This window comes from Pongo pygmaeus, chromosome 23 (genome assembly GCF_028885625.2).
Source record: "Pongo pygmaeus isolate AG05252 chromosome 23, NHGRI_mPonPyg2-v2.0_pri, whole genome shotgun sequence".
Taxonomy (NCBI): Eukaryota; Metazoa; Chordata; class Mammalia; order Primates; family Hominidae; genus Pongo; species Pongo pygmaeus.
Window position 1 is genome coordinate 35,084,142 of NC_085931.1, and position 23,760 is coordinate 35,107,901.

The 23,760-nt window shown below is 56.2% G+C and overlaps 2 protein-coding genes across 9 annotated transcripts in view; one reads left to right on the plus strand and one right to left on the minus strand.

Moving 5' to 3' along the window:
* The first annotated feature begins 4,713 nt into the window (after positions 1-4,713).
* On the plus strand, positions 4,714-10,943 carry DERL3 (derlin 3). Of its 7 annotated transcripts, none has more exons than XM_054469371.2 (7): positions 6,240-6,586; positions 6,705-6,770; positions 6,844-6,917; positions 7,034-7,127; positions 7,628-7,823; positions 8,336-8,426; positions 8,528-8,757. In XM_054469371.2, the coding sequence occupies exons 1-7, from the start codon at positions 6,494-6,496 to the stop codon at positions 8,619-8,621; spliced, it is 708 nt and encodes a 235-aa protein (XP_054325346.1). In that variant the 5' UTR covers positions 6,240-6,493; the 3' UTR covers positions 8,622-8,757. The 7 variants fall into 7 exon arrangements, with proteins under 7 accessions (XP_063519012.1, XP_054325346.1, XP_063519014.1 ...); XM_063662944.1 differs by lacking the exon at positions 8,528-8,757 and adding an exon at positions 10,493-10,943 and having other exon boundaries at positions 6,297-6,586; positions 6,708-6,770; XM_063662943.1 differs by lacking the exon at positions 8,528-8,757 and adding an exon at positions 10,493-10,943 and having other exon boundaries at positions 6,304-6,586.
* The window catches only part of SMARCB1 (SWI/SNF related, matrix associated, actin dependent regulator of chromatin, subfamily b, member 1), a 44,235-nt gene continuing 31,415 nt past the window's right edge, over positions 10,941-23,760 (minus strand). For both annotated transcript variants that reach the window (XM_054469367.2, XM_054469366.2), the window contains exons 7-9: positions 20,050-20,240; positions 11,738-11,869; positions 10,941-11,300 (exon numbers count right to left, since the gene is read on the minus strand). In XM_054469367.2, coding sequence (XP_054325342.1) covers positions 11,261-11,300; positions 11,738-11,869; positions 20,050-20,240 — 363 coding nt within the window. In that variant the 3' untranslated portion in view covers positions 10,941-11,260. The remainder of the gene's footprint in view (positions 11,301-11,737; positions 11,870-20,049; positions 20,241-23,760) is intronic.

Below are 23,760 nucleotides of genomic sequence, written 5' to 3' on the forward strand. Positions count from 1 at the left end.
TTACCAAGCCCCTGCCTGTGCCAGCTCCGCAGCAGAAACCAGGCCTAGAGGGGCCATTATAGAGACAACTGCAGCCCTTCTGCATGAAGCAGGAATGAGCAGGGCCACGGAAGGGAAAGAGCTGGGAGGACTGGGCTAGAGGCCAGGGAGGGCTTCCACCCCACAGCACCCCAAGCTCACCTGCCCAACTCAACGAGTGGTCTCCCTCTCTTACTGGCCATTCACCCATGTCTCCACCCAGTGGGGGCTCACTGTCCCCCAAGCTGGGTAGGCCAGGACCCCTCCTACCTTCACCCACACTACCAAGCATTCACTAAGGCCTGTGGCTTCAGCCATCCTAACCCTTCCGCTCCCTCGCTGTTAATGCAAGCCACTGCAGGCCACCGCTCTCCTCCCCCGCTCATCTGATTAGGACAGAGACCACAGCAGACACACCTCTGCCTGGCCTGGCCCCGCTCCTCCCTCCCAGCACAAGCAACTCTTCTTCCTTCCCTCCTTCACCTTCTCTCCTCTGCTCTCTTCCTCTCCCCCAGTTACCTCAGGGCCTTTGCACAGGCCCTTCCCCTATCCTGACCTGGCTAGTGCAACCCATCCTCTGCCCCATTCTGCTTCCTCCCTCCCCATCCCACCCAGAGACCAGCTTATTCCTGGAAAGTCCAGATTCTGCTACCAGGTTCAGAGAGCCAGGCCCAGGCTGCTCCCTCTGCAGCCTGACACAACCCACCTGGATGGTTTGTTGTTCTTGTGCTCCAGCCACAAGCAGCTGCTGCTGTGTGGGTTCCGGATTCAGTGCTAAAAATAGCCTGTGGCCCAGACAGGAAGGGCCAAGGGGGACACAGCTGCTTCTGGGAGGAGCTGGCTGGAAGCCTACTCACAGCAATTGCAGGGGTCCCTGTGCTCAAAGGGGGTGGGCCCCGTGCTCACAGTCCCTGAGGAGAGGTCCCCCAATGGACAAGTGCTCAGGGCCCGAAAGAGGCACTATGTGTCATCAAGAGGAAAATACAGCTGCACCAGCAGGTACACAAACATTCAGTTTGTTTCTGATTCTTGTGGTTAGTTACGACAGGCATGGACTGCCTTTAGAATAAAATATATTTAAAAATTAAGTGCTCAGGACTCTAACAGAAGTAGGTGAGCTCTGGTCCCTTTGAAGGTGATCAGGGAGGGCTTTCTGGAGTAGGAGGCACTTTTACCCTCTGCTCTTCCTCTCTTATTTTTTTAATTTTATTTATTTTGCTTTTAAGAAACATATTTATTTTATTATTTTTATTATTTTTGAGACAGAGTCTTGTTCTATTGCCCAGGCTGGAGTGCAATGGCACGATCTTGACTCACCGCAACCTCCGCCCCGGGGTTCAGGTGATTCTCCTGCCTCAGCCTCCTGAGTAGCTGGGATTACAGGTGCGTGCCACCTCGCTTGGCTAATTTTTGTATCTTTAATAGAGACAGGGTTTCACCATGTTGGCCAGGCTGGTCTCCAACTCCTGACTTCAGGTGGTCCGCCCACCTTGGACTCCCAAAATGCTAAGATTATAGGCATGAGCCAATGTGCCCAGCCAGGAAACATTTTTTTTAAATATTTTTAAGAGTTGGGGTCTCACTATGTCACCCAGGCTGGAGTGCAGTGGTGCAATCTCTGCTCACTGCAACCTTCACCTCCCGGGCTCAAGCGATCCTCCGGCCTCAGCCCCCTGGCTCTCTCCCCCTTCCCAGTTGGGGCTACAGGCATGCAGCACCACGTCTGGCTAATTTCTGTATTTTTTGTAGAGATGGGGTTTCTGTATGTTGCCCAGGCTGGTGTTGAACTCCTAAGCTCAGTCAATCCGCCCTCCTCAGCCTCCCAAAGTGCTAGGACTATAGGCGTGAGCCACCACACCCAGTCTTCCTCCTTTTTTTTTTTTTTTTTTTTTTTTAACAGAATGAATAGTTCAGAGAGCTGGGACAATGTTAGAGGAGAGAACCTGAGGCCTGAATAAGAGTTAGTGGTGGTGGTGAGGCATAGGAGAGAAGGGAAAGGACTAGAGAGTTCCATGGGAGCATCAAGTGTGACATAGGGGGCCGGGCGTGGTGGCTCACGCCTGTAATCCCAGCACTTTGGGAGTCCAAGGGAGGACTGCTTGAAGACAGGGGTTTGAGACCAGCCTAAGCAACACAGTGAGACGCCATCTCTACAAAAAAATTAAAAAATTAGCGGGGCATGGTGGCATATGCCTGTTGTCTCAGCTACTCAGGAGGTTGAGGTGGGAGGATCACTTGAGCCCAAAAGGTTGAGGCTGCAGTGAGCTGTGATCATGCCACTACTCTCCAGTCTGGGCAACAGAGCAAGACCCTGTCTCTAGAAAACAAACAAACATACAAAAAAACAAACAAAAAACTGCAACATGGGACTGTGGGTACAGAGCTGACTCCAGGCTTGGGGGCTGAGGATGGCCCCTCCTAGTGTGTGAGGCCAGTTAGGGGGAAAGCTGGGTGGGGAGAGTATGCAGAGGGCGCTATCCTGCCTATAGACACTGAGAGGGCCTGGACAGGAGATCTAGGCGTCCTCTGGGAGTCAGCAGGAAGCGTCACAATGCCAGGGAGGTGGCATGGGAAGCAGAGCCCATTGTCACCTTGCCGAGGGACCACAGGTCCCCTGCCCACCCACCGTCCTCAGCACAGGAGAAAGAAGGCTGGCCCAGCCGGCAGGTCTGCCACCCTGATGTTAGTGTAAGGCACACCCTGCGTCTCTAGGACCCTGGGAACTTGGGATGCCCAGGGCTTCTCTCTATAAAGAATTATCTGGAGGGGCTCAAGGGTCCAAGGAAAAGTGGACCTAGTGTTTGCAGAGTGGCCTGTTCTGGGCCTCAGACTGGACAAGAAAGAATGGAGGTCTGCCCCAGGCCCTGTTCTGCCTCCTTATGTACCTCAGTTTCCCCATCTGAGGATATCCCGGGGCTCCGGAAAGGGAGCCTCTGCAGTGGACCCAGCTGCTGCTCCCTGGATGTCCTCCCTGCCAGCCCTGGGTGGCCTCCCCCACCCACCCCAGGCTCCTGGCCTCCCAGGAATGTGCTTCTCAGCCCCCAATCTGGGCGCCTGCCTTATCGGCCCCCAATCGAAGGGGAGACAGACGCCCCTGTAGACAATGACGTCCCCTCCTGTTAGCCCCAGCCTGACCCTGAGTTGAGGGCCGGCCAGCGCCTGCTAAGTGCCTGGAGGAGGAATACCTCCCCTTCCCCACGCTGACATGAAACCCGACCTCCTGCACCGGCTCCTTTGTGCCCGCCGGGCGCCCGCCCAGGCGTCAGAGGCCCTGGGTCCCCGCCCTGCTGCACACTGGCTGCCAGGGTGGGATTTGCTCTGCCTGGCGTGCTTCCAACATGACCTTAGCCTGCTTTGCTGGAAAACCAAGGCTGTCTGCGGGGGTCCGCTCACCCTGCTCCCAGCCCCCAACCCCTCAGTGTCTTGGTCCAACCCCTGCTGTATGAGGCCAGACCTTCTCCTCACATCCCTCCAGCAAACGCACATCCCTCCAGCACTCCAGGCTCTCCCTGTCCCCTCCAGAGCAGGGAGGAAGGCTCCTGAACCCACTCTCATCAGGCACTGGTCTCACCCCACTCCCTAGGGAACCCCTCTCAGGGCCCTTGTGGGACTCTCATGCTCTTGGGATCCACCTGAGAGCCTTCTCAGCCAGTTCTCCTTCTTGGCCAGTTCCAGTCTCCTCGGGGGACCTCAGGGCCCTGTCCAGAGAATCCACACTTCCCTCCAAGCGTCTTCCACACTTCCCTCCAAGGCTGCACTCCCCTTGTTTGTTAAGGCACATCCATTTGTGTGCCTTCCTCTCCCTCCTGCCTGCCATTATCCTGGTTACCAGGAACCTTGGCATGGCTGCAACTCACAGTCCCTTCCCGGGCCACGTCTCCCTGGATTCTCACTGCCTGGCTCCTAGCCCTTTCCTGGCTCAGCCTCCCTCGGCCTCCCCAGCTGGGGCTGCCTTCCCTCCCTGGCTACTGCAGATCAGGCTACCCAGGCCTGGCCTCTTTTCTCCGTCAACCCTTGCCCCTTGAGCATCTCACACACGCCCAAAGCTACAAATACCATTGATCTACTACTGGATGACGGCACCCACATTTGGACTGTCTGCTCCAACCCCCACCCCAACACCACACTCAGATTTTTCCAAGTGATGTCACACAGATGCCTCAAATTCAATGAGGCCAGAACAGGACCCTCTGTCCCCCTCACCTTCTCCCCACGAGCCCTCCATCTCAACAAAGACCACCACCATCCATCCACTCTGCGGCTCAGGCCTCTGAATCCACTTGGACTCCCCTCTCAGCCCTGTCCCTTCTGTAGGCAAACCCATATCCCACCCCTCCTTGTCCTCCAGGTTCCACCCCCCACCCCTCAAGTAATCACTGTCCCTTAAGGCCTCCCCCTGCTCACAGATTCCCCTGGCAGTCCACTACCCTGACAGAAAACACAGAGGGGTTTTTTTTTTTATTTTATTAACATACAACATAAAATTTGTCCAAACTATTTTCAAGTGTTCAGTTCAGTGGTATTAAACATCCTTATGCAACCATCCCCACCATCCATCTCCAGAACTTTTTCATTTTCCCAAACTGAAACTGCACTCATTAAACAATAACTCCCTGATCCACCTCTCATATAAGTGGAACCATACAGTATTTGTCGTTTTGTGACTGGTTTTTTTTTTTTTTTTTTTTTGAGACAGAGTCTCACTCTGTTGCCCAGGCTGGAGTGCAGTGGTGTAATCTTGGCTCACCGCAACCTGCATCTCCCAGATTCAAGCGATTCTCCTGCCTCAGCCTCCCGAATAGCCAGGATTACAGATGCGCGCCACCACGCCCAGCTAATTTTTGTATTTTTAGTAGAGACGAGGTTTCACCGTGTTGACCAGGCTGGTCTCGAACTCCCGACCTCAGGTGATCCACCCGCCTCGGCCTCCCAAAGTGCTGGGATTACAGGTGTGAGCCACTGCGCCCAGCCTTGTGACTGGTTTGTGTTACTGGGCGTAATGTCTTCAAGGGTCATCCATGCTGCATCATGTATCAGAATTTCATTCCTTTAAGGTTGAATGGTATTGCATTGCATGTAGACACCACATTTCGTCTGTCTCATCGGTGGGTGAACTGATGTGAACCATTGTGAATAATGGGGCCATGAACATGAGTGTATGAACATCTGTTCAACTCCCTGCTTTTGATTCTTTTGAATATGTACCCACAAGCAGCATTGCTGGATCATACGATAATTCTATTTTTAATTTTTTGAGTCATGATCATATTGTTTTTCACAGCGGATGCACCATTTTATATTCCCACCAACGGTGCCCAAGGGTTCCAATTTCCCCATATCCTCGCCAACACTTGTTTTACTGTTTTGCTTTTCACAGTTACCATCCTAATGGACACAGGGATGCTTGTAAAGTGACAACCTTCACATCTTCCCAGAGGCATCCCAGGTCACCCCACCTAGCACTGCAGACGCCCACGTGGCCCCACCCCTCACTTGGCAATATTCTCATCAAGTGTCAGCACTAGCTTGTTGTATTGACTGCTCTGGACTCTAAAAGACAGTGTCTTTTATTGCATGCTATATCCCCAACATCTAGAACAGTGACAGGCAAACAGTTGTTTAATAAACGGTGGAAGGAAGGAAGGAAGGGGAGGGAGGGAGGGAAGGAAGGGAGGGAGGGAAGGGAGGGAGGGAAGGAAGGAAGGAAGGTAGGTGGGTAGGTTGGTTTCTATTTTCCACCAAAATATTGAGGCCCTCTCCTGCCTGTCCACTTGCTCTGGTGCGCCTCTCAACCCTCGCGCCCCACCTGGACTCAATCCCCCAGTCCTGCCTCTCCTTCCGTGGGCCCCCGGGAAGAGCCCCGACAGCAGCCGGCACATTTGATTGGGGCCCTGGACATTTGGGGAGGTTTGGACACGTTCCCGACAGCCTCCCTGCTGTGGGTTAGGTGGGCCTGTCTCGGGCTGGCAGCGAGGACAACGTTGTGGCTAGGTCGTCAGTTAGTGAGCCAGCACCGTTAGAGCCGCCACACTCCGCGCGCCGCCCACGCGCCCCGCCCACGCGCCCCGCCCTTTCCAGTTTTGCCTCGCCTGCTCGGGTCTTCGCTCCTCTAACCCATACGATCTTAGCCCCGCCCCCGTGGTGTCGTGGGTCCACGGTACTGGTCCTCTCCTAGAAAGCCGCGAAATGACCAGTTCCTCATTGGCCACACGTTCTCCCGCGCCACCACCGCAGCCACAACAACCGCCACGTGCTCAACCTTGGCGCCTGCCCATTGGCCACCAGCCTCTACCCGCCCACTCTCCCTTTCCGCCCCTAATTTCCCTCTTCCTCCTTCCATTGGCTGCCGGGCTCAGGGGCTCTCTTTCCAGCCTGGGGCGCGCAGCGCCTCGGATGCGGATTGGCCGAAGGCGGGGCTGGGAGGCGGGTTAAAGAGCGCGTTGCTGGCTGGGCCACGCGTGCATGAGAAGGTTCAATGGCGTGGCAGGGACTAGCGGCCGAGTTCCTGCAGGTGCCGGCGGTGACGCGGGCTTACACCGCAGCCTGCGTCCTCACCACCGCCGCGGTGGTAAGCGGCCGGGCGGACCGGACGTCGCCTTGGTTACAGCCTCTGGCGGGGGGGGTGAGGGTCGCCATGGTTACGGCGTGGCTCCCGGGCAGCTCTTGACTGGCCCCTGGTTCCACAGCAGCTGGAGCTCCTCAGCCCCTTTCAACTCTACTTCAACCCGCACCTTGTGTTCCGGAAGTTCCAGGTGAGGCCGCCCCGCGCCGCGCACCTGTGGGCCCGGCCCGCCCACCCCGCACCTGACCGCCTGTCCCCCGTAGGTCTGGAGGCTCGTCACCAACTTCCTCTTCTTCGGGCCCCTGGGATTCAGCTTCTTCTTCAACATGCTCTTCGTGTATCCTGCGCCCTGCGGACATGGGCTGGGTGGAGGGTAGGCCCGCCGGGCCGGGAGAGGCCGGGACGGGGAAACTGAGGCCCCGCCTGGTGGCACTTCCTATACCGACGCCGTAGGTTCCGCTACTGCCGCATGCTGGAAGAGGGCTCCTTCCGCGGCCGCACGGCCGACTTCGTCTTCATGTTTCTCTTCGGGGGCGTCCTTATGACCGTATCCTTCCCGCAGGCTCTGGAACCTCGGGCTAGGGCGCCTCGGGGTCCGGCCTGTGTTGGTCCTAGGGCCAACACAGCCATGCCAGGAAGGGACACAGTCGCTCTCTCCAGCTTAGTATGTGTTGAGGGCCCACTTTGTGCTCAGCTGCAGGGGCCAGGGCTAGATCTTCAGTGCTGTATGCAAAATACAAAGCCATGCACGAAAGAGCCAGGTGGGGTGTCAGGGCCACTAGCTGAGCCCTGAATGCGAGTAGTCGGGAGAAACTGGGGCAGGGACAGGCAGTGGTTGGGCCCTGGGATGAGGCTGTAGGTGTGCAGGGCAGATTTCGTGGGACCTGAAGCCCGTGGAGTGTGTCGCCTTTATTGGACTGGCTCATCTTGATGAGGGAATAGCACATAGGGGAGATGAGGACGGGAAGAATTCCAGGGTCTTGGGAAGTCAGAGGGGCCCTGGGCTTGGGCTGAGGCCTGCACCGGAGCACCTTGACTCTGGCCCAGCTGCTGGGACTCCTGGGCAGCCTGTTCTTCCTGGGCCAGGCCCTCATGGCCATGCTGGTGTACGTGTGGAGCCGCCGCAGCCCTCGGGTGAGGGTCAACTTCTTCGGCCTGCTCACTTTCCAGGCACCGTTCCTGCCTTGGGCGCTCATGGGCTTCTCGCTGCTGCTGGGCAACTCCATCCTCGTGGACCTGCTGGGTGAGCCTCCCGGTACATCTAGTCCGCCCCAGGCTGGCCACTCCCCTCAGGACACGCTGCTTATGCCCTGGGGCCCCTCTCCCATCCTTGCTGGAGCTCTCCTCACATCTGGCTCCATCCCCATCTTCCTGCCCTCCCAGTTGCTGTGCTCTTACAGCCCCTCAAGCCAGCCGGCCGCATAATTTGCATCTTCAGGACAGATCTACTGATGCTTGCACGGTCCTGATGGGAGTGGGGATGGGCGGGTCAGGGTTCCTGCCCCATGGCTCCCACTCCTCCACTATTCTCAGGCCCTCCCCCCCCGGGTGCTGCCTGCTTCTGGGCCCTTTAAGCTTGTCCTTTAGGGCTAACCCTGGCCTGCCCTGGGCTGGCACTCTGTACAAGACTTTGGGGTACTCATGCTGTGGGGCCTGCAGGGCCACCAGGCTGTGGATGGGGGCCTGGGGCAGGCTCTGCTGGTCTAGGACTCTGGGCTGTGGAGGGTGACCCCACAGTCCGTGGCTGTGTCACAGGGATTGCCGTGGGCCACATCTACTACTTCCTGGAGGACGTCTTCCCCAACCAGCCTGGAGGCAAGAGGCTCCTGCTGACCCCTGGCTTCCTGTGAGTGTTGAGAGTCCTCCCTCCCTCTCCCCGCCCTCAGAAGGATCCCCACCGATGGGGACCTGTGTTGGTCTGTGCTCAACACGGGCCCCTCCCCACAGAAAGCTGCTCCTGGATGCCCCTGCAGAAGACCCCAATTACCTGCCCCTCCCTGAGGAACAGCCAGGACCCCATCTGCCACCCCCGCAGCAGTGACCCCTACCCAGGGCCAGGTCTAAGAGGCTTCTGGCAGCTTCCATCCTACCTGTGACCCCTACGTGGGGCAGAAAAAAACCCGTCCTAAAGGCTGGGCCCATGCAAGGGCCCACCCAAATAAACAGAATGAGCTGCAGTCTTTTGGCCCACAGCACTGGCTTCCCCATCTCACCCAGCCACATCCTTCTATGCCTGCCCCGTCCTCACTCACTGTGGCCTCTCAGCCCAACTGCAGGTGGTAGGATAGGGGTGCCCATAGAGGGCAAAGAAACTGCCCATGGTTGCCCGGCAGAGCTTTGAGCTCACAGGTTGCCCGGCAGAGCTTTTGAGCTCACAGGTGACAGGCTCAGGGTTCTCATCCTGGCCCCACCAGGGCCTTGGGCAAGTCCTGCCCACCATAGGCCTCTGCTCCCTGCCAGTCAGCGGGGAAGTTCACCAGATTTCGGCTGCTGGGGCCAGGACAGGCCTCTCCTAGGTTGTGCCAAACCAGCCTACAGATGTTCCTGCCAGTGGTGCCTTCAGGCTGATGCCAATCTAGCCTCTCCTGTCCCTCATCAGCCACCCTGACAGGTGGGCGTATGCCTCATTTTTCATCTAGTGACGCCAAAGCCCCATGGAGTCAGGTGCAGAAGAGGGCCAGGACTGGGTCTTCTGCCCTTTCTATGACCTCAGAGCCTAAGTTTTCACCTTAGCAGAGTCCTGAGACTGGGTGAGGCAGGGACTTCTGGAAGGTTCTGTTCCTGCCCTTTTTAGCTGAGGACCTGTGCGAGCCTTATCTGACCCTTGTGGCTCACTTTTCTCTTCTGAGCTGGCAGCTTTCCTTGTTGCTCTAGGCCTGTCCATGTTGTGGTTTATTTCTGTATGCTCAGGTGGCACGGGGCCTCCTCCAAAGACAGGTTGTCATTTTCATGGTAACAACACTGTTCTCTGTTGAGTCTGCCCTCCATGTTGTAGCCAGACCTTGTGGAGATGGCTTTGCGGCGGTGTGAGCTGGCGGTCAGGAGTGAGGGCCCAGCCTCCCCGGCACCTCCCAGCCAGGTGGCCCTGCCCGACCTGTGGGGTGAGGCAGCCACGGTTCCTTCCATCTCCCCAGTTGTGGAGACACAGGGCTGCCTCACCCTTTCATTGCCGAGGTTCCTACCTCATGGACAGAACAAACACCTCAGCAATGAAACCTGTTCATGTCTAAGAACAGCTGGGCTGGGAATCTTCCCCTTTGTTCAAGGCCTTCCGGTAAGGCCCAGCTGTTCCCTTGCTGTGCGTGGGGCTCTGGGGAGTTCCACTCTCTGATGGAGGGCAGAGGCCCTGAGTGCAAACTCCCTGGGAAGAGTCCCATGCTAACACGTGCTCAAGGGAGCCCCCCCTCACATCTCAGCGACCAAGAACCCCAATCCCTAATCAGAGCTCTGCCTCTGCCCCACGTGGGGCCCTACCCCACTTCCAGGGAGCACAGCAGCCTCTGACCCTAGCCCTGCCCTGGCAGCAAGGGTCCTGCCAACAGCTAAGGGTGGCAGCAGTCTATGCTGGGATCTGTGCCCATTCTCTTCAGTAAGGCTAGAGCTGCGAGCCAGTTTGCTGCCCTCCCAGATCCTGTGTCCATTCTAAAGAGTGGGGACACCTCCCTATTACAGATGAGAACAGAGGGGACATGAACTCCTTGGGAAGGGAAGGGACCCTTGGCTGTGTCTCCTCCCTGTACTGTGTCAACCCCAAGAGCTGGCACCAGGCCAGGAGGGCTATTCCCATATTCCTCACAGCTGGCCTGTGAGGCAGGAGCTGGCCCAGGTCACAGTGCCTGCTGGTGTGGGAAAGGGCCCCAGTTGACCTGGCTATGGGTGCCACTGGAGCTAGAACAGCCCTCCTGCACCCAGGCTGGCGAGAGCCCAGCAGTGCCCACACAGGACTGGGCCCTCCGCAGGGGACTTCAGAGCAGCAAGGCCCCAGCTGGCAGTAGCCGGACCATCTGGACACAGCAGAGCCAGGGTGGCCCAGGGACAGCAGGAGAGCTCACAGCACCTTCCTGAAGCCAAGCAAGGGGAGCAGGGTTAGGGCTGTTCGTGAAAGGCAGAAAGCCTCTGCCCTGAGCCTCACAGCCACTCTTCTCAGCTCTCTGGGTCTGGAAGGAGAACAGGCTGAGGGGAGCTGAGAGGAGCTGAGGTGCTACCAGGAGCCCCATTCACCCCCACCTGCCCACCTGGGAATCTGAGGCAGAGGAGGGTGAGGCCTGTGTGCCAACCTTGTTCACATACCACCTTCGTCCCCCCAGGCCCCGGCCCCTTTCCTGGCTCTCATTATTTTTATGCTAAAACTTTGAAGAAATTGAACATGACCTGTTGCCTTTTATTTAAAAACTGTTACTAGCCCTGCCTGGGGCTCCTATACAAAAACAAAACACAACCTAAAATAAGGTTTCTTCCTGACCCCAGAGACTGGGGAGGGGTAGGGAGGGTGGGGGGCAGGACTGGGGCTCAACAAATGGAATGTGTGCCGGGAAGGGCCACCTGGAAGCCCCCACTCCACCCCCACCCCGATCCTCAGGATGGCACTGGGCTGTCCCCTCGCCTCTGTCCTTGCCAGATGGAGGAGAGGCGGCCCAATCTTCTGAGATGCTCCGTGGGAGCCACGTGCTGATGGGCTGGTTACCAGGCCGGGGCCGTGTTGGCAAGACGCCTCATCCGCCTGGAAGAGGAGTGGGGAGGGCAATGAGTCGGGGCCAGCTCCCAGCCTGGGCGCTGCCCTTCCCAAGGCTCTACAGGGCAGCCAGGTGTGGGGGTGGGAACAGAGGCAGGATGTGGGCCCCCAGCAGAGTCAGACCCAGCCTTCTCTCAGCCTCGCCTGTCTGCCACTCAGGCCTTGTTCATCACTCCAGGGACTCCAAAACCTGGATCTGGGCTGTGGTCAGACCCTCAGCCTGAGGAATTATGTTTGTTCCATGCAGGGAAATATACCCGGGGGTTTGGATGGGGCCTCATCACCCAGAAGCTTGCCTGCCTCTAGCAGCACTAGAGGTACACTCTCCCAGAGACCATGGGAGACTAGGAAAGGCAATGGCCCTGCCCCTGCCTGGAAAGCCAGCTGCCTGTGGGCAGAGCCCAGGACCACAGGGCCAGGGGTACCTCGTGTTCCTGTCCTGGTCGCGGATCTTCTTCTCCATCTCAGCGTCTGTCAGAGTCTCCAGCAGTGGGCACCACTGGTCTGCATCGCCCGTGTTCCGGATGGCAATCTCCACTGTGGGCAGAGGGTTCTCGCTACGAGGAGGGGAGGCAGTGAGAAGAATGACTTTTCCAGCTATAGATGGAGAGTCCTCAGAAAGCTCTGGCCCCTGTCTGTGCCCTGCTCCTCCCAGCAGCACTGTTGGCACCCAGCGGATGCTCCAGTCATCTGAACCTCAAGGGAGCTGCTGGAGGCACCAGGGCCTCTCCAGAACAACAGTGTTGTCACCATGACCCCATGGGCTTTCCCTTCAAAGTGAACTTTCAACAGGCCTTTTGTGCCCAGCGTCTCTCTGTCTCTGAGATGGAGGAGGGGGCCACTGGCTGTGGAGGTCGTCCTCCTTGACAGGACAGCATGGGCTGGACCATGCTGATGCCACAGTGCCACAGTGCCAGTCAGGAGGTGGAACCCATAGGAGCAGGAGGACTGTCTGCTCCACCCAGTGTCCAGAGCTAGGGCCCACTGATCAGGGAAAGGGGATGGATGGCGAATGGGAGCAAAGGAGTCTCCCAGAAGTCCCCAGCCCCCCACTACTGAGGGCCACTGCACAGCCTGTTCCTGCATGTTCCACACACTTGCCCCTCAGCCCACCTCCTGGCCAAGTAAAACCCTTGAGAGGCTGGTCTGTGCTTAGGATCAGACAGCTGGCTGACAGGGAGCTGGACTGAAGCCATATCCCTGGACCACACTCTGCCCTGGGTCTCACAAGGACCACCCAACTCTGCCCTGAGTTACCTTACTGTTGCCAAAAGGACACAGCAGAGGAGGGGGACAACAAGGGCAGAGGCTACACAGGCATGGGGTGGGCACAGGAGTGCTGGGGAGGTGGGAGGGTGGCTGGCTGCCGCCTCTCTGGGCTTTGATTTGCAAGTCTGTGACAGGACGCTAAGGAGATCACAGCTGTGGATGCCACAGGGCCCGTGTGCCTCCCACATGCAGTGGCTCCCGTCACCCCCACCTCTGAGAGAGCAGCTCTGGGTGCTGACAGTGTTTCACAGTTGAGTGACACCAGACCCCTGGCTTGGCAGAAGGCCTCAGCGTGAAGTCCTAACCGTGACTCTCCCACTTCCCCTCCCCTCTCCGTGGTCCTTTCCTTTCTCCTCCACTTGGGCACCTCCACTTGGCTCTCCCTAGGCTCAGTCCCCTGGGAGATGGACACCCTGCCAGCCTGCGGCCCTGAAAAACACCATGAGCTCTGGCAGGAGCAAGGGCAGTCCGGACTCGGGAGGCACCAGGCGGACACTGATAGAGAGGACAGGTCCCTGCAAACCTCATCTGGAATATGGAAACATTTATTGCTGTGAAGGGCTTTTGAAGGATGACTGTTATTAAAGAAGCCAAAACATCTCCACTGAGGGAGCTTCCTAGGGGCCAGGGATCTTCTCACAGCCTCCCTGTAGCCGGTGCTCAAGGGTGTGGGAACAGCTTGCTTGCAGAGCGAGTCCCGGCTCCACACATCCACACCAGTGAGTGCACACCCAGCTCTGGTAGCCATGAGCTTGTTCCAGGTTGGGCTCAGTGCTGCTCTCCTCAGCCTGGGGTCTCAGGGACTGTGGGCACGCAGGGCACTGGCTGCGGCTGGCTCTCCCTGCAGCAGGCCTGACCCCTCACAGCTGAAGCTCAGCCCACCAGGTCCATGCTCATGAGTCCCAGAAGCTCGAGCTCATACTGGTGACGCAGAGGCAGGGCCAGAGGCAGTGTCGGCACCCCCACCCTCTGGGGCTGACCCATCCTCAGCAGCTCCTGACAGCTGGTCCCTGGCCAGCACCAGGTGGTTTAGCAGTCTAGGGACCGCCCCAGCCTCAGACCCCAAACATCATTCCTCGCCGTGAGGGCTCCCAGCAGCCTTCCTTGGAAGGCAGACATGAAAGGCACCAAGCCCACACCGAGGGAAGCAAAACATGTTTTCCTCTTAAACAAGAGCTGGCGAGTGGATCCCAGAGGCTCCTTTGTTTACCTCTCCTTGATGCTGGGAAGATTCCACTCCAGTGGGTTTGTTCTAAAGTAAGAAATGCTCGCACCAACCATGTAAGAACGGGCCGAGAGCCAGCACTAGCCTGCCTTGGGTTTTGGGGGCATGTGGGCAGGGAGATGCTGTCCTGAGTTCCAAAGGGTGCTGGGGACCCTGGGAGCCACCCTGCTTCCCCACTCCTTCCAGGGAATTCTGGTTCATGGGCTTCGAAGCCGCCAGGGACCCCAGACCTTCCTACCACCCAAAGTGTCCAGGTGGGGACAAAGATACCCAGGCAGGGGATGCTCATGTCTGAGGTGACAGAGGGAGCCAAGACTGATGCCAGTCGAGTATCTTGAGGTTTACTTTCAATGTGATCTCACTTTCATGACCTCATATGATGCAACACACAAGTATTATCCCCACGTTACAAATGACAAAATATAGACTTCAACGGAAAACGACCTGTCCACAGCCACTCGAGCAGGAAGGGGAGATGCCAAAACTTGGTGTCACCCTTATGTTTGCAATTCACACCTCCGAGGCCGCCAGGAGCCTCAAATGATTTTTACAAGGGTGCCAAGTCCACTCAATGGAGGAAGAGCAGTTTTCAACATGGTGCTGGGGCAACAGGACTCTGGATTGACAATGGATTCTTAGATATGAAACCAAAAGCACTAGCAACAAACTAAAAAAATACATAAATTACCGGCCGGGTGCAGTGGCTCACACCTGTAATCCTAGCACTTTGGGAGGCCGAGGCGAGCGGATTATGAGGTCAAGAGATGGAGACCATCCTGGCCAACATGGTGAAACCCCGTCTCTACTAAAAATAAAAAATTAGCTGGGTGTGGTGGCAGGTGCCTGTAGTCCCAGCTACTTGGGAGGCTGAGGCAGGAGAATCACTTGAACTTAGGAGGCGGAGGATGCAGTGAGCCAAGATCACAGCACTACACTCCAGCCTGGTGACACAGCGAGACTCTGTCTCAAAAAAAAAAAAAAAAAGATAAATTGGACTACATCAAAATGAAAACTTTTGTGCTTCAAAGAACACTATCAAGAAAGTGAAAAGGCAATCCCCCAAATGAGAGAAAATATCTTCAAATCATGTATCTGATGAGGGATTTCTATGTAGAATCCCTCATATAAATCATATATCCCTACATATAAAGAACAATTACAACTCAACAATAAAAAAAAAAACCCAATTAAGAAACTAGCAAAGCATTTTCTCCAAAGATACACAAATGGCCAGAAATACATGCAAAGATGCTCAATATCATCAGTCATTAGAAAAATGCAAATCAAAACCACAATTACTTCACACCTCCTCAGACGGCTATGATCAAAAAGAGAACAGCAAATGCCAGCAGGATTCAGAGAAACGGGAATCGCACACTTCTGGTGGGAATGCAAAATGGTACAGCTTTGGAAAACAGTCTAGAAATTCTTCAAAATGCTAACCACTGAGTTGTCACGTGACCCAGCAATTCTACTCCTGGGTATATATCCAAGAAAATTGAAAACAGATGTTCACACAAAAACTCATACACAAATGTTCTCAGCAGCAGTACTCACAATAGCCGAAAAATTGAAACAACCCAAAAGTCAATCTGCTGATGAATGAATAAAATGTGGTATATCCATGCAATGAGATAATATTCAATCATAAAAAAGAATGAAGTCCTGATAAAAGATGCTACAACATGGATAATCCTTGAAAACATTATGCTAAGAAGCCAGTCATAAAAGACCACATATTGGATGGCTCCATTTCTATGAAGTACCTGGAACAGGCAAATCTACAGATAGAAAGTGGATGAGTAGACGCCTAGGGCTGAGAGACAGCAGGGAGGAATGGGACTGCCTGCAGCGGGGTGATGAAAAAGTCCTAAAATTGACAGTGGTGATAGTTACACAGCTCTCTGCATATATCAAAAACTGCTGCACTATTCACTTTAAATGTGTGAATTGTATGGTTTATGAATTGTATCACAATAAAGCTGTTAAAAAAACAAATAAAACCTGACATCAGGCCAGGGCTGGTGGGCAGAGCTTCGGAAGGAACCTCTGAGGCTCACACTCAACCAGCCCAACATGTCCCTGAAGTCCCCCAGCCTAATTCCCGATGCTGTGCCATCAGAGGGACACTGTCTCTCTGTCCCTCAAGCAGGCCCAGCTACCAAGCTCCCTGACCCTTAGTCTCTCTTCATCCCAACCCTGTACATGTAGGACTGCTGGTGTGTAGAGACCCCTGGGGCAGACAGGGCCTGATCCACAGGGCCCACCTTCCTTCTCAAACACCTGCCTGTCCCTGGCCTCCTCTCGGTCCTTCCTGCTGCAGTCCCCCATCAGCACCTGCCCTGGCCATCCTCACCCCAGGTTCTATGCCCCCCACTGCCCTTCCTCATGCCCACAGCCTCCGGTGCTTTCTGTGGCCATGGCACACTGATGGCCATGCACATGAATCTGTCTCCTCTGACAGACAGGGCAGTGTCTCCTCCAGTCCCTGGCCAGGAACACAGGGCTGGCCCAGGGGAGGTGCCAGTAACTTTGCAGGATCAGCTCTCCTCAGAGGCTCTGACTAGCCCAGCCTCCTTCCCCTTGAGCCCTGTCTCCCTCCTTTCGCTGGCCCTTCATGCCAGTCCACTGGCTCTAGGACGTCTGTGTCACTGTGGTCCCAGTCTGTCCTCTAGGAGCCTAGGGCTTCTGACCAGTTTGTCACATGCCCGTTTCCCCTTCATGCTTGTCTCCTGTCTGTCCCACTGCCAAAGGGAGCAGGCTGTTCTCTGCCCTGGTTCCCCTGAGGTGTGGGCATAGTGGCCTTGCGCACACATGTCCTGTGGCCGGCAGCTTGCCCCACTGTACCATGGATCCAATCAATGTCCTCACTGCCGAGGAGGGTATGGAAGCCAGGCACTGAGCTCTGGCTGGGAGAGATGGAGGGACTGGCTCTTGGGGAATCAGCGAGTGCTTCCATTATGGAATGACCTAGGCCCAGAGCTGAAAACCCTTTTTTTTTTTTTTGAGATGGAGTCTAGCTCTGTCGCCCAGGCTAGAGCACAATGGCGCAATCTCAGCTCACTGCAATCTCCGCCTCGTGGTTCAAGCAATTCTCCTGCCTCAGCCTCCCGAGTAGCTGGGATTACAGATGCCCACCACCACACCTGGCTAATTTTTCTACTTCTAGTGGAGACGGGGTTTTGCCATGTTGGCCTGTCTCTAACTCCTGACCTCAGGTGATCCGCCCACCTTGGCCTCCCAAAGTGCTGGGATTACAGGCGTGAGCCACCATGCCTAGCCTGAAAACCCTTCTTAAGAAGTCATGTGGCCGAGCGCGGTGGCTCACGCCTGTAATCCCAACATGTTGGGAGGCCGAGATGGGTGGATCACAAGGTCAGGAGATCCAGACCATCCTGGCTAATACGGTGAAACCCCGTCTCTACTAAAAACACAAAAATTAGCTGGGCGTGGTGGCAGGCATCTGTAGTCCCATCTACTCAGGAGGCTGAGGCAGGAGAATGGCGTGAACCCGGGAGGCGGAGCTTGCAGTGAGCTGAGATCACGCCACTGCACTCCAGCCTGGGCGACAGAGAGAGACCCCATCTCAAAAAAAAAAAAAAAAAAGTCATGTGACACAGCAGTTGCCAAGCTTTCTGTGTGGCAGAGACCAGGCCAGGACTCCTGGTCTAGCTCTCTGTGGGCTGACTGGCCCCTGGACCTGGGGACTCAGCGGCCCAGCTTCCTTTCCCCAGGCAGGGCCAGGCAGGACTGACACTGGTCTCCCTGGGGACAGAGTTAAACGAAGTCCCTCCTAAGATCCCATGGGGTGGGGTGGTGCAGCGGGGGGAACGTGGGTTGGAGTCAGGGATGACAGCCCAACCCTAAGGCCCTGTCCTGTCCTTGCGGCTGTCTTCCAGTGTGGGGACTGGGAAGACACACGCAGCCCTCCTGATGCTAAAAGCCCACTCAGGACACTTCCCAGGTCCCCAGGAAGGCCGCCTCTCCATCTGGCTGCTGTGATAGGGATGTGTGCTCACCTTGGTCCCAGCGGGATGGCCTTGCCTTTAACCCTAAAGATTTGAAACCTGCACACTCAGCATAAGAGACAGCAGGGGGTGGGGGGTCTGTGATGCCCCCAGGCCCCGCAACTGGAATGCATTAAATGGTCAATGAGATAAAGAAGGGGTCCACCTCTGCCTCTAAGTCCTGACCTGCCACCACCAGGGACTCCCCAGGGGGTCTGCTCTGGAGCCACTCTGCAAACTGTAGAGGGCCCGGAACTTGGCAAGGAATTTAGGCTCAGGTCACCTTTGGGTCAGAGCAGGAGGGATGGTGCCATGGTGGCTGAAAGAAAGGATGCTGCAAGGACCTGTCAAGAGGCCCTGGGGACTTCAGTTCCTGACCCTGGACTGTTGGCACTGGCAGCGGCTGCAGGACTGGGTGAAGGTCAACACCATAGGGGCTGGATGCTGGGGGCAGCCAGTCTACCACCTGTACCTGCAAGCCCAGAATGAGGGTTCTGACTGGATCAGCCTCTGGGGGAGGAGGTGCTCAGTGTTGATGCGCGCAACATCACTGCCTCCCGGGGCCTCACAGTCAACTCTGGTGGAGGGAGGCCACCCTTGACTGGCTCTCCGGCCATAGGGCTTGGCTCCGTGCAGGGTGAATGCACGCTACAGCTGCACTCCCAGGCAACACCCCACGGGAACAGGAAGGCATCGTACACCAGCCCCCCAGCCTCCTCTCTGGGCTGCCCTGTCTGTGAAGCAGAACCATGTGACTGGCAGGACTGCTGGGGGGCAGGTCACAGGATCTCAGCACCACGGCGCTCAGGCAGGGACTCAGCTGTTTCCCAGGCCCGGGGCCCTTGAGCCCTGTGGGTGGCTCTCATTCCTTCTTCCTTGCTCAGATTTATGGGAAGTCATAGAAAGCTGTCTCTTGGGATGTCTGGGAAAACAAGTTAGACACAAACCTAACGAGCTCCATTAATTGTCATGGCTTTGCAAAACAGACCTTCCTATCTGCTCCTCATGTAGCATTTTAAGCTGTCATCCCTGAGTGATGACTGCAGATGTGGATGATGATAGTCTGATGAGCAGACTAAATCCGAACATCCTGTTTTGATGTAGGGATGCTTGCTGCACCCCCACCCCATCCCAACACAGAGGACAGGGTTGGGAACCACGGGGCTTCCCAGTCCTAGAGTCCTGCTGAGCCGGTAGAGCTCAACCTCGCTATTTTTTTTTTTTTTTTTTTGGAGACAGGGTCTCGCTCTGTCACCCAGGCTGGAGTGCAGTGGCATAATCTTAGCTCACTGCAGCCTTGACCTCTTGAGCTCAAGCGATCCTCCCACCTCAGCTTCCTGAGTAGCTGAAACTACAGGCATGTACCAACATGCCCGGCTCATTCTGGTATTTTTTGTAGAGATGGGGTCTCACCATGCTTTTCCCCAGGCTGGTCTTGAACTACTGGGTTCTGGTGATCCACCTCAGCTCCCTGAAGTGCTAGGACTGCAGGTGTGAGCCACCGCACTGGGCCTTGACCTCACTTTTAACTCTGAGTCCTACCTCCTGCCAGGAACAGGAGGGCCTCTCCCGGGTCCATCCCCATCCCTACCACAGAGGACACTGGACTGGAATATTCTGTTCACACCTCCACCATCTCAGCCAGCCCAAATGCTGCAGGCAGGGATCAAGGTGACCTGTCTCTATCTTCCAGGGCAGCCAGGATGGGGTCCAGCCCAGCGTGGTACTCATCAAATGCTCTCTGACTGACCAAAGGCAGAGATACTACAGTAAGAAGGAGCTGCTAGGGACCCCTGACTCTCAAAAGCTGGGTGGGCCTTTGTGTTTAAGACAGAATTCAAGTTCAACAGATGAAGAACCCTGGGCAGGGGTCACCCTGACCAAAATAACAGTCTGGGCAAGAGCAGAGAGACAGGGTGTGGGGCAGGATGACTGAATGGTGGACGGCGGGGGGCAGGCCCAGGTCTCCGTGGAGGTAAGGACTTGAGGTTCACCCTGACAGAGCTCCAAGTCTTTGCCAGCTATTGTGTTAGGTGCTTCTAACCCTACCTGGCACAGCGGAGCCCTGGTGAGATACACAGGGCAGGAGGAGGACGGAGCAAACACACAGACCCCAGCCAGATCGTGCTGCGAAGCTTGAGAAAGCCTCTAAGGTATCACTGCTCACATAGAGAAGTCTTTTTCTCAAAACAGTTTTGCAGGGAGATGAGGGAGGGAGACTCATGCGCGATCCTACCTGAAGGCGTAGGTCTTCTGATGCCAGCTCAGCTGTCCCCGGATGCTGTATGCGATGGTGGTGACAAACTCCCCGCCCAACCCCAGCTCCGAGCACAGCTTCAGGGCAAACTTCTCCGGCGAGTTCTCCTTCTCTGACATGTCCCACTCAAACTGGTCCACCAGGGAAATGTTTCCCACATGGATGTTCAGCTAAGACAACCACCAAAGGATACAAATTAGAGCTTTTGTGGCCCAGGGAGGCCACGAGGAGCAGGGCCCTGCCAGGCCTGGGGTGCACCCTGCCCACCAGGGTCCACCAGCTGAGAACTGCAGGTGGTCCTTGTCCTTCCAGTTCCCCATCCCCAAAACAAGGCTGACCCCACAACCCTCCTGTCTGCCATGAGGGGATCTGGCTCAGGGCCCAGCACAGTCACCCTCGAGAGGCCCTGAAGTGACCCTGGGGGCACCTGAGTCCCACCTTATCTTCATCCCATCCCCCCATGCCCTGTGCTGGCGGGGACCTTCCTTTCTGCCCTTCGCTCCTGCTGCCATTGGTCTTACGTGACTACTCCGGCCAGGCAGGGCTCAGCTAAGGCATCCCTAAGCCCTGTCTTAAGCCAATGTCTATGCCCTTTACAGAGCTTGCCCCTCTCAGAAAACCCTGCCTAGCGTGTTCACAGATGCACCCCACTCTGGGCCAACACGGTGAGGGGACAGGGAAGCCTGCGGGGAGCACAGTGCTGGGCCAGCTCCACCCACTCCCCAGAGGACTCCCTGCAGTGCATGACTCACAGCCAGAGGGCCCAGGCCCCGGGTGTGCTGTCAGGGGTTTTTCACCAGTGGACACCTGGAAAGCCAGCACCCAGCCGGAGAGAACACAGACTGTACGCCAGGAGCTCCCACCTACGCCCGTCCCACCTGGGGAGACACCATTTTGACTTCTCACCACTTGAATAGGTGTGGCTGTTCTGAATAGGATGGACACTTCGGGGTCCAGTTTCATTCACTCTGTGTCATGCTTGCAAGACTCCTCCCACTAGAGTGTGGGGCTGGGGTCATCCCTCGCTGCTGTCCAGTGCTCCATGGGGCAAGCAGGCCACAGTGCACCTGCCCATTCATTGTTGGCCCTTAGCTTTTAAGTCAAGGATCAGGGTGGGCAGCTGCAGGGAGAACTTACCACTGCCTCGGAGCCTAGCCCTTCCAGGGACTTCTGCCTCCTTTTAGAGATGAGGGCACCCCAATCCCCGATCATGTTCATAAAGCCCTGTGCCTCTAAGCCCTGCACATCACCACCCACTTGCTAGAATGGTCTTCCCCTCACCTGGCAGGACCAGCCTCTTCTCAGCATCCTGGTCTAAGCTAAAGTGCCAGCTCCTGAGAGCTGCCCTTCCCATCAGCCCCTTTCCACACTCTTCTCTCCATTTTCTCCCCCTTTGGAGACAGGATGTCACTCTGTCACTCAGGCTGGAGTGCAATGGCATGATCATGACTCACTATAACCTTGAACTCCTGGGCTCAAGAGACCCTTCCGCCTCAAGCCTCCTGAGTAGCTGGGACTACGGACATGCACTACCACGTCTGGCTAATATTTTGTAGAGACAAGGTCTCTACAAGGCCCAGGCAATATATCAAGTGTTTGGGGCAGATAAAAGACCCTGTGGCTGAGCCTTCTGCTCCCCGCAGGCCTCCCTGCTGCCTCTCCGTGTTGGCCCAGGCTGGCCTCAAAAGATCCTACCCTGACAGTCTCCTGAGTAGCTGGGACTGTATGTGCGGGCCACCATGCTGGCACCTCTCCTATTTTCTTCACAGCACTTAGGACTGTCTGAAACAATCTGAATCATTTGCCTCCAGGAATCCTAGCACAGGCAGGGTGTATTTGTTCTGGGAATGAAGGAATCCTCATGCAGAGGGAGGAAGCCAAGGGGCAGAGCTGCAGCGTCCTGTACACGGCATGCAGCCAGGCAATGGGGGCTGCAGTTGGGTCCCCACGTCCTTTGCTATCTCCACATATGCCCATGCCTGATGATGAATGGAATCAGAGGCGCTGGCCCTTCCCAACTGGAATCTAATGCCAAGCAAACCACGTGGGTGCTGGGTCCAAAAAGAGCATGCAGCAGCAGACAGCCCATGGAACCACCCAACAGGACCCCATAGGACCATGGGCACATGGCTCCCACCCAGCAAGCCCTCCCTGCCCAGGGCTCATGGATGGAGTTGCCTGTCCCCTGCTATTCAGTCACTAACACATTCATTTATTCTAAAGTCTAGACTGCGTGTCTACCAAGGAGAGGCACAAGAGAGACAAACATTCAAAAGGCTGCTCTGAGAAAGGTGAGGTGGTGCACATCTGTAGTCTCAGTTACTTGGGAGGCTGAGGTGGGAAGATCACTGGAGCTCAGGTGTTTGAGTCCAGCCTGGACAACACAGCGAGAATCTGTGTCAAAAAAAAAAAAAAAAAAAAAAAGCCATGCTGGTGGGGACACTGACAGACACTAAGTAGGTTAAGTGAGCATGTGGTGTGCCAGACAGCACGGGAGTGCCAGGGAGGAAAGGGAGGGAGGGGGAGAAAGTCCAGGCTGGCCTCGGAAGTCAGGAGGCCAGGAAGGCTTCTAGGAAGGTGGCCTTTAGGAAGAAGTGAATGTGCCCAGGGAGCAGGAATGTGGCTCCCTGGGGGAGAACAGTCCCAGGTGGGGGACGCAGTGATGTAAAAGACGGAGGAGCCAAGGTCTGGCACCCGGATCTGCCCAGTGAGGGGAAAAGGGAGGAGATGAGGGTGGCGAGGGACTGTAGCAGAGAGCAGTTAGGGCCCTGAGGCCTTTGGAAGGGCTTGACTTCCACAGAGGGATGTGGGAAGCTTCAGCGGTATTTTGGGCAGACAAGAGACACGGGCTGAGCTGCCATGCTGAGACCTCTACTGGAAGGCGGGGAGGGAGGAAGGGAGCCATCTGGCAGTGGCCTTGGTGGGGTAGTGAGGAGCGCTGGACTCCAGGTGGACTCACAGAGCTAAGAAAGGGCCAGGACTCCCAAGCAGGTACACAGCAGGGCCAGGCCCCTGCCCACCTCCCCAGCCCTGACTCACATCTCACCCCATGCACTCTCTGGACTGGGCCTGGACAGTGCCACAGGGTGTGATGGCTCAAATTTCAGCAGCACCATGTCCCCAGCTTCCTCCCCTGCCCCTCAACCCCCGCTGGAACTGGGCAAAGCTGACCTGGGCCAGGTGCCCTGGGCTTTGGTCCCAGCATTGCCAAGAATACCTGGAAGATGCTGCTCCAACCTAAGGCACTCTTTCTGAGGAGATGGTCCTCACGTGCCATGGCTCCAAAGATTCTTGTTTTCCTTCAGTCATGTTCCAGGATCAAGACAAAGAAGAATGTCCTTACAGAAACACCCAGCTCTGGCCAGGCACAGTGGTTCATGTCTGTAATCCCAGCAGTTTGGGAGGCCAAGGTGGAAGGGTTGCTTGAGCCCAGGAGTTCGAGACCAGCCTGGGCAACATAGTGAGACTCCATTTTCTCTCTTTTTTTTTTTTTTTTTGAGACAGAGTCAGTGGGATGGGAAGAGCCTGTCGCCCAAGCTGGAGTGCAGTGGTGCAATCTTGGCTCACTGCAACCTCCACCTCCCAGGTTCAAGCAATTCTCATGCCTCAGCCTCCAGAGTAGCTGGGATTACAGGCACGTGCCACCACACTCAGCTAATTTTTTATATTTTTAGTAGAGACAGGGTTTCA

Coding starts and splice junctions, on each gene's coding strand:
- DERL3 (XM_063662942.1), top strand. CDS start 6,481: ATGAGAAGGTTCAATGGCGTGGCAGGGACTAGCGGCCGAGTTCCTGCA. Junction 6,771..6,843: donor TTGTGTTCCGGAAGTTCCAG/GTGAGGCCGCCC, acceptor TGTCCCCCGTAG/GTCTGGAGGCTCGTCACCAA. Junction 7,824..8,335: donor CATCCTCGTGGACCTGCTGG/GTGAGCCTCCCG, acceptor GCTGTGTCACAG/GGATTGCCGTGGGCCACATC.